This window comes from Martes martes, assembly GCF_963455335.1.
Source record: "Martes martes genome assembly, chromosome: 6".
Taxonomy (NCBI): domain Eukaryota; kingdom Metazoa; phylum Chordata; class Mammalia; order Carnivora; family Mustelidae; genus Martes; species Martes martes.
This window is the reverse complement of record NC_137893.1, coordinates 116398591-116413508: the sequence shown is the minus strand read 5'-3', so window position 1 is coordinate 116413508 and position 14918 is coordinate 116398591. Positions and strand designations below refer to the sequence as shown.

General features: G+C 41.1%; 1 protein-coding gene across 6 annotated transcripts in view; it reads left to right on the top strand.

The window, feature by feature from the left end:
- Positions 1-24: 24 nt before the first annotated feature.
- Positions 25-14918, top strand: part of ANKS1A (ankyrin repeat and sterile alpha motif domain containing 1A) — a gene marked incomplete at its 3' end in the record, with an annotated part of 176938 nt that continues 162044 nt past the window's right edge. For all 6 annotated transcript variants that reach the window (XM_080806335.1, XM_080806333.1, XM_080806334.1 and 3 more), the window contains exon 1: positions 25-355. In XM_080806335.1, the coding sequence (XP_080662461.1) occupies positions 168-355 (188 nt within the window). In that variant the 5' untranslated portion in view covers positions 25-167. The remainder of the gene's footprint in view (positions 356-14918) is intronic.

The window sequence follows — 14918 nt, the reverse complement described above, 5'->3', positions numbered from 1 at the left end:
CCAGATCCCGGAAGTGACGCGCTCTTGGGGCGAAAAGGCGGGGGGGGAGGGGGGTGGTGTCCCCGGCCGGTTTGGGGGGTGCGTTGCCCGGAGACGGAAAGTTTGGGAGCCGGAGCGGTCTCTGCCGCAGCCCTGGGAAGGGGGTCCAGGGGGCGGTGGCCCTGGGGATGGGGAAGGAGCAGGAGCTGCTGGAGGCAGCCCGCACAGGGCACCTCCCGGCCGTGGAGAAGCTGCTGTCCGGGAAGCGGCTCTCCTCAGGCTTCGGGGGCGGCGGCGGCGGCGGCTCCTCCGGGAGCGGCGGCGGCGGCGGCGGCGGCCTCGGGTCCTCGAGCCATCCCCTCTCCAGTCTACTCAGGTGAGTAACGCCCCGGGGCTGGACGGCCGCCTTGAGACCCCCTCTCCCCCTCCCGTCTTCTGGGTCTCCAGAGAGGTCCGCGCTCCTGAGACCCGAGCGGGTGGGTTTGCTGGGTGCCCCGGGTCGAGGGTGGGCGGCCCACGGGGCGAGGAGCGCGGGTGCGGGTCTGCGCGGCGCCGGGCTCTAGTCTCGCATCCTGACCCAGCTGAGGAGAATGGTGGGAGTCTCGCATCCTGACCCAGCTGAGGAGAATGGTGGGAGTGCCCAGGTGGCAGCCACCGCCGCCGCTTCACCCTCGCCCGCTGTAGGGTGCCAGCTGTCCTATCTCACAAGCCACTTCAGAGCAAAGAAGTATTTATTTTAAATATCCCTCACCTCCTGCAGAATCTCCCACGCCTTGCAGAATCTCGCCGCTCGCCTGGAGGAAATTCTCTTGATTCCCCTTCCACCACGCTCCGCAGGACCTGGCTTTTGTTTATATTAACATTGTGTTTGGATTTATCACGTTCAAAGTATTCCTTTAGTCCCTCTTGTGCTTAAAGCTCAAATTCTAGCTCGTTGTAGTGAACCTCATTGGATTAGTCTGCTAAGTAGCATATGCAGGATTCATTAAGGGGTTTACTCGTCAAGAAACAAAGCTTTAGAAAGACTGGTTTAGGAAGCTCAGGGGTGCTTTAAAGTTCTCTGAGACCTGTTGTTAAGCCGTTGAATCTGGAGATGTACCGATTGAGAGAAAAAGGTCACTTTTGCATGGCTTGGAGGGGGGAATTGGAGGTTCTTTGTCAGTGTGAGTAAAATGTGTTGGTTCAGCAGCACTTTCATTGCCTGTTTTCTTTTCCTTCCTTGTTCTTTTGAGGTTTTTAAGAAGTGGAAGTTCATTTAGAAATGGCTTCGTTGGCTTTTGTTCCCCCTTAGTTTGTGTAACTTCAATTTGAGTGAGCTTGGACCAAAGCAGCCCAAGGACCTGATAAATTGTTAGGTATTAAGCACTGAGTACAAACCCAGGTCTACATAGGAAGATTTTTAAAAAGCAGTATAAGAGAAGAACTGTCCCCAGGAGTTCTTTTGGGGAGGTTAAAACCAGTGCTCTTTGCTGCCCTTTCTCCAGCTCCTAGAACAATGCTGTCTCACAGTTGGTACTCAGGATTCATTGAATGAATAAAAGTATCTCTTAGAGGATGACAGATTTCTAAATAGGCTGGTGGTGGTACTGGCAGTAATTGTTAGTAGTTCAGAGAAATGAGGCATAACTTTGGGAATGAGATAGAGACCAGAGCTTCCAGGAGGAGGACTTCAGCTGGCTTTGAAGGATGTGAAGTACAGTGAGACCATTCCAGGCTGGCAAGCCATGATCAGAGGCATGGAAGCAGGAAAGGAAACTTATCTGGTGCTAGTGGGGCACTAGAAGAACTTCCTTCCTGTAGCCTCGAGTGGTTGGGCGTGATAAAGGGTAATAATAATGAATGGGTACACTGCCATCTTTCAGGGTGACTTAGTCTTTCTTAAGTTTATAGTCCCAGTCCCTAGATCAGTGCCTGACAACTGATGGGTATTCATTAGATGTTCTTTTTTTTTTTTTTTAAGATTTTATTTATTTATTGCTGAGGAAAAGAGAACACAAGCAGGGGGAGAGGAGCAGAGGCAGAGGGAGAAGCAGGCTCCCCACTGAGCAGAGAGCCCAATGCATTACTTGATCCCAGGACCCTGAGATCATGACCTGAGCTGAAGGCAGATGCTTAACTGACCGAGCCACCCAGGCGCCCCTTAAAAGATGTACTTCGAATGCATGCATTTGGTTTCAAATCTTCCCTGGATTACTACTCCCCCCCCCCCGGATTACTTTGATATACCTGCAGTTCTGATGTCTGAGAGATGAGAGAAAGACTATACAAGTTTGGAGGTGACTATCTCTAATTAGCTGAATAGTGTAGCATTTGGAGGTTTGCCAGAAATACCTTAACCCCTAGTATATCTTGCTGAAGTGAGAAACTTTCAAATATCTCCCACCTTCAAGTACAGATCAAATTACTTTTACGGCTCACACTCAGAGACTCTGGAAATTTTGCTGAGGATTTCACTGCCATGTAGTTAAGGAAGACTAGGAAATCTTTGTTGACCACAGCGTTTTTACTTTGGGCCTCATGCTAAAATGTCCAGTCTCTTGTCATAAAGTGTGCATGTTTTTCCATTTCCATGCATAAGACAGCTGACCCCTGACCTGCTCTTGTATCTCTTATGGAGATGGTAGGTGGCCTAAGAGCAGCCCCAGCCTGTCATCCCTGGGATTCCTAGGGGCAGGGAGGCTCTGCAGGCACTAGTTACACTAGGTGTGTCATTAATTAGAGGTGATTCTGGTTCAACCTAGTGAAAGATTTCTGAGCAACTGACACTCTATATTTAAATAGTCCCTAGGTCAGCATGTCCTCCCTTTTTAGGTTTGGGAATTTCCTTGTGCCCACACTCCCCACCTCCAAGGACCCTTAACAAGAGCTGTGGAATCATAGCTTCAGATCTGGCCTTTGCATTAGCTGCTGTACCCCACCCTCACTAGTAGTGCCACTGCAACATGTGTTTGTCCCCCTGTTTGAGTGACCAAGTAAAGCTGGCACGAATGGGAGCTTACAGATGCAGCCAATATAAATGTTCTAAACCAATATGTGTGTTTGCCTCATTCATCTATTTATGAGCCCCCCCCCCCAGTTCCACAAAGGTTTTATGTTTATTCTTAAGCTACAGAATGTTCGCTCTCTCACCCCATCTCTTTATTCCTACACTTCTTGGACTTAGGTCTTAGCTTCTTAAAGCCCTCCTTAATAACCCTAATACACACAGATCTCTCAGGCTTCTACTTGTTTGGAACCCATCATCTGGAGTGTACAGTAGGTCACTGGCTTGTACTTTACTTGCCTAGCTTTCCTAGTTTATTGCTTTGTCCTGTCAGTATAATATTTACCTATAGTAACACTCACCAGTTGAGAACGTACCAGAGAATCAGAAAGTCAGCAAAAACTTTTAGGGAAAAAAGTTGTTATAAACTTCATGTCTTTCTGACCTTCACGTATTTACTGCACATTTATTCCAAGGCAGTACAGTATATTGTTCCGCAGTCCACCTGCCTGAATTCACAGTATACTCCCCCCAGAGACTAGCTGCTTGATTTTATACAAATTACGCACCCGCTTGGAGCCTCAATTTCTGCATCGGTAAAATGGGGACAGTATTGTTTGTCTTGTAGGTATCATTTTAGATACTGTGTGTAAGATACTTCCGTAATTTCTTGTGGAATGCTCATTGTAAATGCTCCCTGTTAACCATCCTCAGGTCAGTTCAGTCGGTGCAGTTTTGCCATACCATCCCTGCTGTATGCAAAGTACCATGCCAGACATATAAATGGGGTTCTTTCACACTTCGGAGTGTGTTTTCTGGGCTGTGGCAGATTAGAGATAGTAAATAAGGGAGATTGCCTGCTTAGGTAGGCACATTAGTGATGTTCATTTATCTAGTGTTTACCTGTCATCTACTTTGTGCCCAGGCCGATTGTGTACTGCAAAGTTTAGCTCAGACCCAGGACATAGTAGGTACTTAAAATTAGCCCCTCTCCTGATACATGGTCTGTTTCCTTATGGCATTTATAGCAGCATATGTCTGTGTGACCAACTGACAAAATAAGAGACAGAAAAAGCAATTAAAATCTACCATAATTTTTCCCCACCAGTAATTTGAGACTATTAACGTAGATGTGCATAGCCCTACACACTTGCTTATGCCCCAGGCATCATTGTACTGTAGTTTAGTGCTTTAATTTCTGTTTATTATGACTCAGCCATCAGATACAGATGAAATTATATTCAGTGTAGCATGTTAATGGAAGTAGGAAGAACATATTTTAGTTTTTTTATCCAAAATGATTCAAATATAATTTTTGTTACTTAAAAAGACGGCAACAGATTATTTAAAAGCATAGTTACCTGAAATGTCTAGTCCTAGAAAGGTTCTGGGTGGCATGAATTTTGCTTTATATAATACAATCTCATTTTCTGATTGTTGAACAGATGTATGCCTTCAGTCAGTACCTTGGAGCACTGTGTTAAACTTCTGTTTAACTCATGGTGTTTTTCAGCCTGCGCACAAATTCTCATGTAATGCAGAGTTTGATATGTTGGTGGTCATACTGAAACTACTGATTTCCAGGAAAGCAAATTCTAGATGAGAAGACAGTAAGATTTGGGTAGAAATGAATTCCATCTACTAAAAGGCAAAAATACCTGAGAAAAGGAAATGTTACAAGAAAACATCATATATTAAAAGTATATAGAATTATGAGCTAAATACTGATATATGTGAACGATATAAAGTGAAATGCAGGGGCGCCTGGGTGGTTCAGCAGGTTAAGCCTCTGCCTTTGGCTCAGGTCATGGTCTCAGGGTCCTGGGATTGAGCCCTGCATTGGGCTCTGCTCAGCAGGGAGCCTGCTTCTCCCTCTCTCTCTGCCTGCCTCTCTGCCTACTTGTGATCTCTGTCCGTCAAACAAATAAATAAAATCTTAAAAAAAAAAAAAGTGAGATGCATTTCTGAGGGTTCAGAAGCACAGAGAAACTAAACCAAAGGCTAGGATGAAGGAGTAGATTATATCATGGTTTAGGGGAATTCTGTACTTAATTTCTCAAGTTTAAGAGTGAATAAGAAAAGAAGCCAAGGAGGCTTACTGGAGAAATCGGAAAATTTATAGCATAAATTGGTTTTTACTCTACGTTTTGGGTGGTGGGGGAGACTGTCCAGAGATAGCTACAGTTTGCCAAAAATAAGAAATAATTTTTGAAATAAGGAATATTTTTTGAAATACGGAATGAAGAATGAAAGCTTTTGAAAAATGGACCCCACTTTGGGGAGAATAAAAAGTTCTTCCAATGTCAGAAGATATGACAACTTATTCATTGGTTTTTAAGAAAGATTCCTAATATTTATGTCAGGAATTCAGACTTAAAAAAAAAAAAAAGAGATGGTTAACATAACCATTCCATTAAATGGTCCTTCAAAGTTCACTCCCCAGAATGATTGTGTAGCTTGGCAGGACAGCTTTTCTCATGATGGCCCTGTTACTTTTGTCATCCCATGGTGCCAGATTTCTTTTGAATAATACGTAACTTGAGCAAAATGACTTTAACATCCTAAGGAGGAGGACAGTGCTGACCAAGGACTATAGAATGCGAGGTCCTGAAGCAGGGTCTCATGGGTTTGTGTGATCTAAGTTCTCGTTCTTTCCAGTGCATGCAACAAAGTAAAACCAAACACAACTATCCGTTAGGATAACAGTTTTCTAGATCTTACACTAAACCCTCTTAATTCATTAAAAATGGTTTTTAAAGAACTTCTTAATATATCTCTTTAAAGTATGATTTTATTGGGATAGCGGTCCTTTCCCTTCATTTTGGAATTGCTGTGCATTTTTGCTTTCTTTAAAGCAGAATATGACTTTGTGTGGTTATTTTACATCTAAAAATAATGCCTATCTTAAACTGAGAAAGGCATGTACTTGTAGAAAAAGATAAATTTAACAGAAGTTTGAAAAGTCAGACATTTCCCTTTTTCTGAATTCTCCCAATTGAAGTTCGGTTTTTACTGTCTTACTTACGAAAATTAGAGACTGGACAGAGTGAAACAGTCTTGTGGTCTGAAGAATTTGATTTGTATCCAGTCAGCTTCAGCACATTCACTTGTCCTGGGAGATTGTGGTCCCAGTGAAAGTTGCATCCTTAGCCAGAAAAATCCCTTCAGAAGGTTCTTTTTTTCCTCTTGGTATGCTCACCCCAAACAGCTGTGAATTTTGGTTTGCAAAAAGGAAATTAAGGCTGTTTCTACCCTAGTTTTCGGGAGGGAAAGTAAATTACTGGGTTTTATAGCCCAGAGACACCAAGGAAACCCGAAAAGTAGATAGTGGAGAGTTTGTTCTTGGAAATGTCAGGCTCTCCTGTGGGTAGGAACTTGGTCTCTTCTGGACAGCTCTCAGAAAATGTTCCCCACACTGATTTCCAAAAGATTACTGGGAGATTTTCTGTGGTGTAGAAAATTACATTGTTACGTTCATAGAACATCTTCAAATAACTTTGGTGTGGCTAGAGTTAATGGTAGTAATACTAGGAATTATATGTTATGGGTTCGTATTTATCCTTTCTTAGTAATTTGTAGATCAAGTTTGTTTAGTTTACAAATCAAAAAGAGTTTTTAAAACGAGTCAGTTGTCTCTGCTTAACTTGTGATATCATTACCACTATTTTAAATGATGGAGATGATCCAGGAAGCAGAACTGCCCCCTGACTTGCTTACTAGCGAGGGATATAGCATGGCTCCTGAAGGTCAGGGTCTGACCCAACTCCGCCTTGTGAAGTAGGCAAGTTATGTAACCTCTCTGAGCATCTGTGTCTTCATATGTATGTGTATAATGGGCCTGGAATAGTATCTACTTCCTGAAGCAGCATCACATGAGCTAAAATATGGAAGGCAACATAGTGCCTGGCACATGGCCCAAGACTTGGTAGGTAAACCTTGGCTGTAAAATCATCTGATGGGAGCCCAGTGCTTGCCGCCTTTGATTAAACGGGAATGATTTCTATTGATGCCATTTCAAAATGTATAATAATTGATAGCAGAAGCTCCCAGACTTTTAAAATGTGAGTCCCATTTTTAGAAGCAAATGGTAATAGTGGCAAATTACAGACTGATACAGTTCCTCAATCTTTTGTCTGAAACCATGGGGTTTAGTATCCAAAATTTTGGGGTTGTTGGAGAGTAATAGCAAGCTGCTAGTAGAATCTGGGTCAGCACTCTGAAACATATTACTACAGTGAAATCTGTCAATATTCACAGTAAAAGGGTTAAATTTGAAGAAGCTCTGTATCAGTTTAAGGCAGGTTTTATACCTGAACTAGTTTGCCACTAACTTTAAAAAATTTGTTTTCAGAGATTTCTAGGTATCTGAATTGTAAATAAGGGATCATAGATCTTTGTATTTATTATAAAAAATTGCTAGATACGTGAAAGCGCAAAGAAGAAGATAAAATCTTCTGTAATTCCACCACCTAAAAGAATTAACTATTTCAATTTTGGTGTACATTCTTTGGTCTTTTTTCTGTAAAGTTTTTTTGTTTGTTTGTTTTTGTTTTGTTTTGTTTTGAGCAGAAATGACATTGTTCTGTACATACTTTGCCTCAGAAATTCATTTAATATATTATAAACACTTTCGTATCATTTTCTCTTCAACTTCATTTTAAATGAATAAGTGGTATTCCACAGTGGGTATGGACTGTAATTTATTTAATCCCTCCTCCGCCATTAGACATGCATTTGTTTTTAGTTTTCTGCTATTGGAACAGCACTGGGATGCACTGTCGTGTATATAACATTTTGTACACTCATGCTTATAACATTTATATACTCAGAATAGTGGATGTAATTTGAGTATTCAACCATTGCAAAAACCCCATATGCCATTGTATTTGAGGACTCTTACAGTAATTCAAAGGCCCCTTACATCTCCTGGGTCCTTCTGATTGGAAAGTAATGTACTGATCTATGGCTGCTAAATGTTACTTATATTTAGAAAGTTACCTTTGTGTAGGCATAAGATTTTTAATGGTCAAGTTGGGGCCTCTCGGGTCCTTCTTCAGAGGCTAATGCTTAGTAGATGGCCATTAATAACACAAATGCAAGGAGCAACATGTTCCTACTAAAACAAGACAAAAGCCATTTTCTTTTGTTCTAGTTTTTATTATGGGAAATTTCAAACATATGGAAGTCAAGAGAATAAAATAATGAATCCTCGTGTACCATATGTACTCGTAAGACAATTACCAGCTTCTTACCAATTTTGTTTCTTTTTAATTAGGTCTCCAACTAAATTATTTTGAAGAGAATCCTGTATGTCTTATTTCTCAGTACATGTCTTTAAAAGATAAGGACTCTTTAAATATTCACAATACCATTGTCACAGCTAGAAAATGGCGTTTTCTTAAAACCATCAAATGTTTAGTTACAGTTCAAATTTTCCATATTGTCTAAAATATTTTATATTTTACAGTTGGTTTGTTCAACTCTGTATCCAAACAAGGCCCATACATTGTATTCATTTGCTATATCTCTCAGTCTCTTTAACTCTCTGGGTTTCATCTCTGTAATTTTTTTCTTCAGTTTATTTGTTGAACAAAAAAAGGTATTATGTCTATTTCCCACAGTGTGGGTTTTGCTGATTGCATCTCTGAGGTATCACTTAACATGTTCATCTGTCCCTTGTAGTTCCTGTAAGCTGGAAATCAGATCAGGAGACTTATTCTCATTCAGGTTCTGAGTTTTTGGCAGGATTTCTTCCTGGGGGTGTTGTGTACTTTCTTCATTTAGTCTTTATTTTTTTCGTGATGTCGGCAACCATTGGAGATCACTGCCTTGATCCATTTTGCCTTCACTTATTAACTAGAAGACTTTTTTTTTTTTTTTTTTAAAGGGAGAGAGAGAATGCAAGTGGAAGCAGGGCAGGGGCACAGGGAGAGGGAGAGAGAATCTTAAGCAGGCTCCATGCTCAGCACAGAGCCCGACATGATCTCATGACCCTGAGATCATAACCTGAGCCTAAATCAAGAGTTGGACACTTAACCGACTGAGCCACCTGGTACCCCCAATAATAACCTTTTAAAAATGGGCTCTGAGACAAGACTGACAGCTTTACTTTAGTATGAAAAGAAGTTGAATTGGTTTATAATGAGTAGGTGTTGTGTGTGTGTGTGTATTTTACTTGAGTGATATTTCCTAGTTTGCGCTGGTTCATCTGGCCATTTACAAATCATGTGTTCTAATCTTTGAAAGTGTAGATCAGCTAGCTTCTAATCTTTTTTCTCTCTTTAGTTTCATGCTGGCTGTGGATGGCCCTATAGATGACAAAGCCTTAAAAAAGATGCCGTAGGGATAGGGACTTGAGTAATCAAATTTTCTTAGGTTGCGCTTTTGGGAGACCGATTTTAAATGGTTTTCCCACCAGCATTATGGGTTGGCTCTAGATAAGAAGGTCGATGTGTCAAGCTGAGTTGCTACTTAGATTATTCAGTCTCATTTGTTACTCTGGATATGTTTTATGGTGTTACACTTTCTACATGAGCATTGAAGAGTCCACTGAATTGTCTTTCATTAAGTATACCAGCACATTTCTCTGTGTAATTATTGTTGATTTCTGTTATCGCATTGGGAGTTCCCATTCACAGCTCTGATTTTGAGTTCGTGTTCTGACATCTGTGTGTTTTCTTTGCTTGGTTAGGAGCTCAACTAAATACAAAAGCATTTCTTTTGTTATATTTTTTTCATTGGTTTTATGTATTTCAAGTAGGGGGTGGGTGGTTCAGGTCTGGGTCCTTCTGCCTTGGCCCAGATTCCCTCCTTTGACTAGCCATACACACGGTACATTACGGAGTCAATTTGAAAGTGATAAAAGCAGCACATAGAACCATTTGTTTTTTTTTCTTTTTGACAGTTGCTGGGACAGTCAGCATTCTACTTTAGAGATTTTGACCTCTATTAGTCAATGACAGCATCCAGTGCTGTTATACTGACCAATTTCCTGGCACTTTCACGTTGGGCTCTCAGATTCCTTAGAGAGCATTTTCGTTAGTTAAGATGAAAAAATGAAAATAAAAGTAAGAGAAATAAACTGAACTTCCAACATGGTTGAGTTGGATGGTGCATGGTTCTTGCAAGACTGAGGCTGTCGCTCTGTCTTCAGGTGATGGGGTCCATCCTTTGTCATGATAACACTGCATGCTTATCCCTGGCCGTGGTGACTAGAGGCAACATGATGTATGGGGTCAGTCAAGCCTTTTACTGTTCCTGGAAAAGCAGCTCCAAACTGTTCCACCTATAAAACCGGTAGTCAGCGTTCATCGAATGTTCACTGATAGTGGAGTAGTAGCATTGATTTTTACATTTGGAAGGCGTTATCAAGTGCTTTTCTTTCCTAAGATTAAGAAAGCAAAAAAATTTTTATGTCCATCCTGTTGTGCATTTTGTGACTTCCAGCTTTGCACGCGTACACTTAGATCTCCTAATTAGAATAGTTTACAGTCACAGCAGAAGTTTAAAGTCTCAGGGATTTTTATTTTTTTAAGGCACATTCTATTGTTAAAGATTGGAACGTCTCTATTCTTACCTGTGAAAGGTAGACAGAGTGGTACTGTTACTTGAGGTATCAGCCATTATAGAAAACACAAGCTAGTTTATTTGGAGGTGGTCCTTTATTTAACCTCAGAAAGATCCTTCTTAAAGGGTTTCTCTGCCTGTGTCACAACCCTTCCCGTCTGAGTGAACCGGCCTGTTGACTTTGTTTCCTTTCACCTGAGTAAGCATTCGTTGTGATTTTCCATTGTTTCCTTTAAATTCAGCCCTTTTCTCGGGTTATTTTACCTTTTGAATTATTGTCAAGATCCACTAAAAAGAAGTTCAGTGACCAGGAGAGTTTACAAAACACATTATTTCAGGGTTGTTTATGTGAATCACTGCAAGATTCTTAGGCCTTCTTGTGTTTGTTTTTAGATCTTTAGCTCTTCTCTGGGCCTGGCAAGGAGCCCCTAGTCCTGGCTCTGTTTGTAACTCTCCGTGCATTGTTCCCCGCTCTTCCTCTGATCCAGTTTGACATAGTCTGTGCACTGAGTGGCTCTTACTCTTATCCTAGTTGGGTCTGGCTACCCGATTCTTGCTTCTTGAGGTTGTCCCCCTGCCATGATAAAATTTGCAAAAGCCAGCCCACATTGCAGTGTCTGGGGTAGTTAGCTCACAAGTGAATTCCCAACAGCTGAGAGTTGCTGCAAATTGTACTGTAGGTGGGTATGTACCTGTGTATTTTCTCAGTCTACCTTTGTAATATGCCTAGTAGATAATTATTGTTATTCCCATTTTGCAGATGAAGAAGCAGAGATTCAGGGACAGGTTAAAGTGACCAGCACAGGGCCACACAGAGGGGTGCAGAGCCAGGAGTCTCTCTGGCTTCAGAACTGTAGCTTGCTTAGCACTCCGTGTGTCCACTTGGAGAGTTCACTCTCTTTGGAGGAGATTCAGACATCACATACTATATGCTTAGGTAATATTTTATAAAAAAAAAAAAAAGATGAATTTGGGGTTTATTTATTTTAATTTAATAGGTGCTTTTATAACACTTACTTTGTGCTGTCCACTCTCCTAAGCACTTTACAAATACTAACCTTTTTGTTCTCATGACAGCTCTTTGAGGAAGGCACTAGTATCTTTGCCATTTTATTGATGAGAAAACTGAAGGACAGAAAAGCCACATAGCTTGCACCAGGTAGTAAGGAAGTGGTAGAGGTTGGTTTTGAACCCAGGCAGACTGGCTCTGGAGTTCTTGCCCCTTAGTTTTTATGCAACTGAGGATTCTTCCTTTTATCCAAGAATGTAACACAAAATCCCTTTAGAACGGTTTGACTACATAAAGTGAGAGGCTTATTTAAAAAAAAATTGGCAATTTCCTTGGAATATAGGAAAATTAGATGAGGGGAATGTCTTTAAACTTATGCCAATAATGTATTAGTTTAGAGGATATAAGGGAATGCCCCGCAGCTCACAAAGAGGAAAAAGCCTCCCATATTGCTTCTTTCAGACTTTTCTTCTAGAAAATTCCCATCTTCCTCTCAGGCAGGTTAATGCATTCATGAGTTTCATCTGGGAGAAAATTCAGCCTCCCCCATCTCCCTTTGCCAAGTTCAAAGTGATAAAGGTTTGTTTTGGACACATGACTGCCAGATGTACCACCAAGGCCAAAGTGTGTGCAAGAGAAGTAAATCTAAAACAATCAGCAAGAAACCAGAGGTCTGTGTATTTGAAGTTATTTCAAACTCTTGCTCCCCACTCTGCTTTTTAGCAGTTCTCTCCACTCCTCCTACCTCACTGGTGATTGATGACCACATTTTTTTTTAAAGATTTTATTTATTTGACAGACAGAGATCACAAGGCCGAGAGGCAGGCGGGGGAGGGTGGGAAGCAGGCTCCCTGCTGAGCAGAGACACCCCCCCCCATGCAGGACTCGATCCCAGGACCCTGAGATCATGACCTGAGCCGAAGGCAGAGGCTTTAACCCACTGAGCCACCCAGGCGCCCCATATGACCAAATATTTTATCTCAAATAATAAATGTGACAAATAAATTTGTCCATAAAATGATTTTCAGAGAATATTGTCTGACCAGTTCAAATGAGCTTTGATACTAGTTTGAAGCCTGGGATTTGGGGATAGGAGATGTCAGTTACCATAATTCTTAGTGCTTTAATCTTCATAGTCCTGTGACAGAGGTACTGGTGACCACTTAATTGATGATATTCAGAGAGGTTAAGTGACATGTGGAGGACTAAGGTTTTCTATTTGAGCCTTTAGAGTTTATTTAAAGAAAGAAGTCTGAGTCCCCAGTTTGTAGAAGTAGAAGGGAAATGTAGTATTCTATATTTTAGTTAAACAGCTCTGAAAAGACCTATGGGTCTTATATGCTTAGCAGTAATAGACAAGCTCTATTACTTTTTACCTACTAATGCAAATACCTCAGATACTGAAATTGGCAAAGATTCCAGATTTGCTACTTTTTAATCTATTGCTATCTCCATAATTGTATGTTTAAGACCTAGCTGGAGAATAGTTTCCTTGCTAGTCACTTACCAGCAGCTCTTTTGCCATCTTTAGCAGACCCAGAGCAGACTTTCAAAAAGGTTTTTAAGTAAATGATCCAGGCTTTAGTGCTTCCTTTTAAAGTTTAACGATTTGGTTCATTTTTTAATTTTTAAAATTCTTTAAAATTTTATTTATTTTTTAACATTTTATTTATTTGAGAAAGAGAGCACGGGTGGAGGGGAAGGGGCAGACCAAGAGGAAGAGAAAGAATATTAAGCAGGCTCCATGTCCAGCGCAGAGCTCAATGCAGAACTGGATCTCATGACCCTGAGATCATCACCTGAGCCCAAATCAAGAGTTGGAGGCTTACTGCTTAACTGACTGAGCCACCCAGTGTTTTGTTTTTTAAAGAAAGAGTGTATGAGAAATTAGGTTCTAGTACTTTTACTTATTATGCTTTGTCAATCAAAAATTTTTTTTTTCTGTACGAACCAAATTGGCGAATTAAACAGAGGTATGATAGAGACGGCTAGCCCTTAAGATCCCTAAGGGTGGTGCTGATTTCTGTCTTCTCTCCAAAATGGGATATATATATATATTTTTTTTAATTAATTCCCCCCCTTTTTAAAGATTATTTATTGATTTGTCAGGCAGAGAGAGAGAGCACACACAAGCAGGGGAAGTAGCAGGCAGAAGGAGAGGGAGAAGCAGGCTTCCCTCTATGCAGGGAGCCCGATGTGGGACTCGATCCCAGGATCCTGGGATCATGACCTGAGCTGAAGGCAGATGCTTAACCGACTAAGCCACCCAGGCATCCCCTTTGTCAATCAAATTGATAGAGCTTTTTCTTAATGTCTTTTCTTTATCCATTATGATCTGTTAGATGCATTATCTTTAGTTACCATCACTTCTCTTTACCTCTCTTTAATATTTACTCGTTTGTGAACTGTATCATGAATTTACAGAGAGAACTGATGAAAATTGTAGCCCAGGTATACTTTAGCTTCTGCTCATTCAGTTGGCAGGTATTCATGAAGACCTAATTCTTTTGAATGAGTTTTCATAATCATTTAAAAATGCCTATGTTTGGGGCGCCTGGGTGGCTCAGTGGGTTAAAGCCTCTGCCTTCGGCTCAGGTCATGATCCCGGGGTCCTGGGATTGAGCCCCGCGTCGGGCTCTCTGCTCGGCGGAGAGCCTGCTTCCTCCTCTCTCTCTCTCTCTGCCTGCCTCTCTGCCTACTTGCGATCTCTGTCTGTCAAATAAATAAATAAAATCTTTAAAAAAAAAAAAATAAAAATAAAAATGCCTATGTTTGGGGGGCACCTGAGTGGCTCAGTGGGTTAAGGCTCTGCCTTCTGCTCAGGTCATGATCTCAGGATCCTGGGATCGAGCCCCACATCGGGCTCTCTGCTCCGCAGGGAGCCTGCTTCCCTCTCCCTCTCTGCCTGCCTCTCTGCCTACTTGTTATCTCTGTCAAATAAATAAATAAAATCTTTGAAAAAAAAGAAAATTTAAATGCCTGTGTTTGCTGAAAGGAACACATATGTAATTGTAAATTTTGTATAAGCTGGTGGTACTAACATAATGATGTAGTAGAAGCTAAACCCAAGATTTATTTTGTGTGTGTGTGTTGGGGAGAGGGGAGGTCCTATTGTAATTTATAAAATTGATTGCTTATAACTTGTGTGTTTTTATCTTGATATTGATGCTTCCCAGTTGGCTTATTGTAGCCTTTGGTCATCATTCTAAAAAACCAACTTATCCATAAGCCACTTCTTTAAAAGTCAAATCACCAGGTAGAAATATGCTTTTTTTGGTGGATCAAATCAGCTGTGAGTTCAGACCATGAGTCTGGGTCTCTGAAAAAAAAGTGAATGTTATCTAAAAACATAATGACCCACCATTTAATTTATTTATGTGT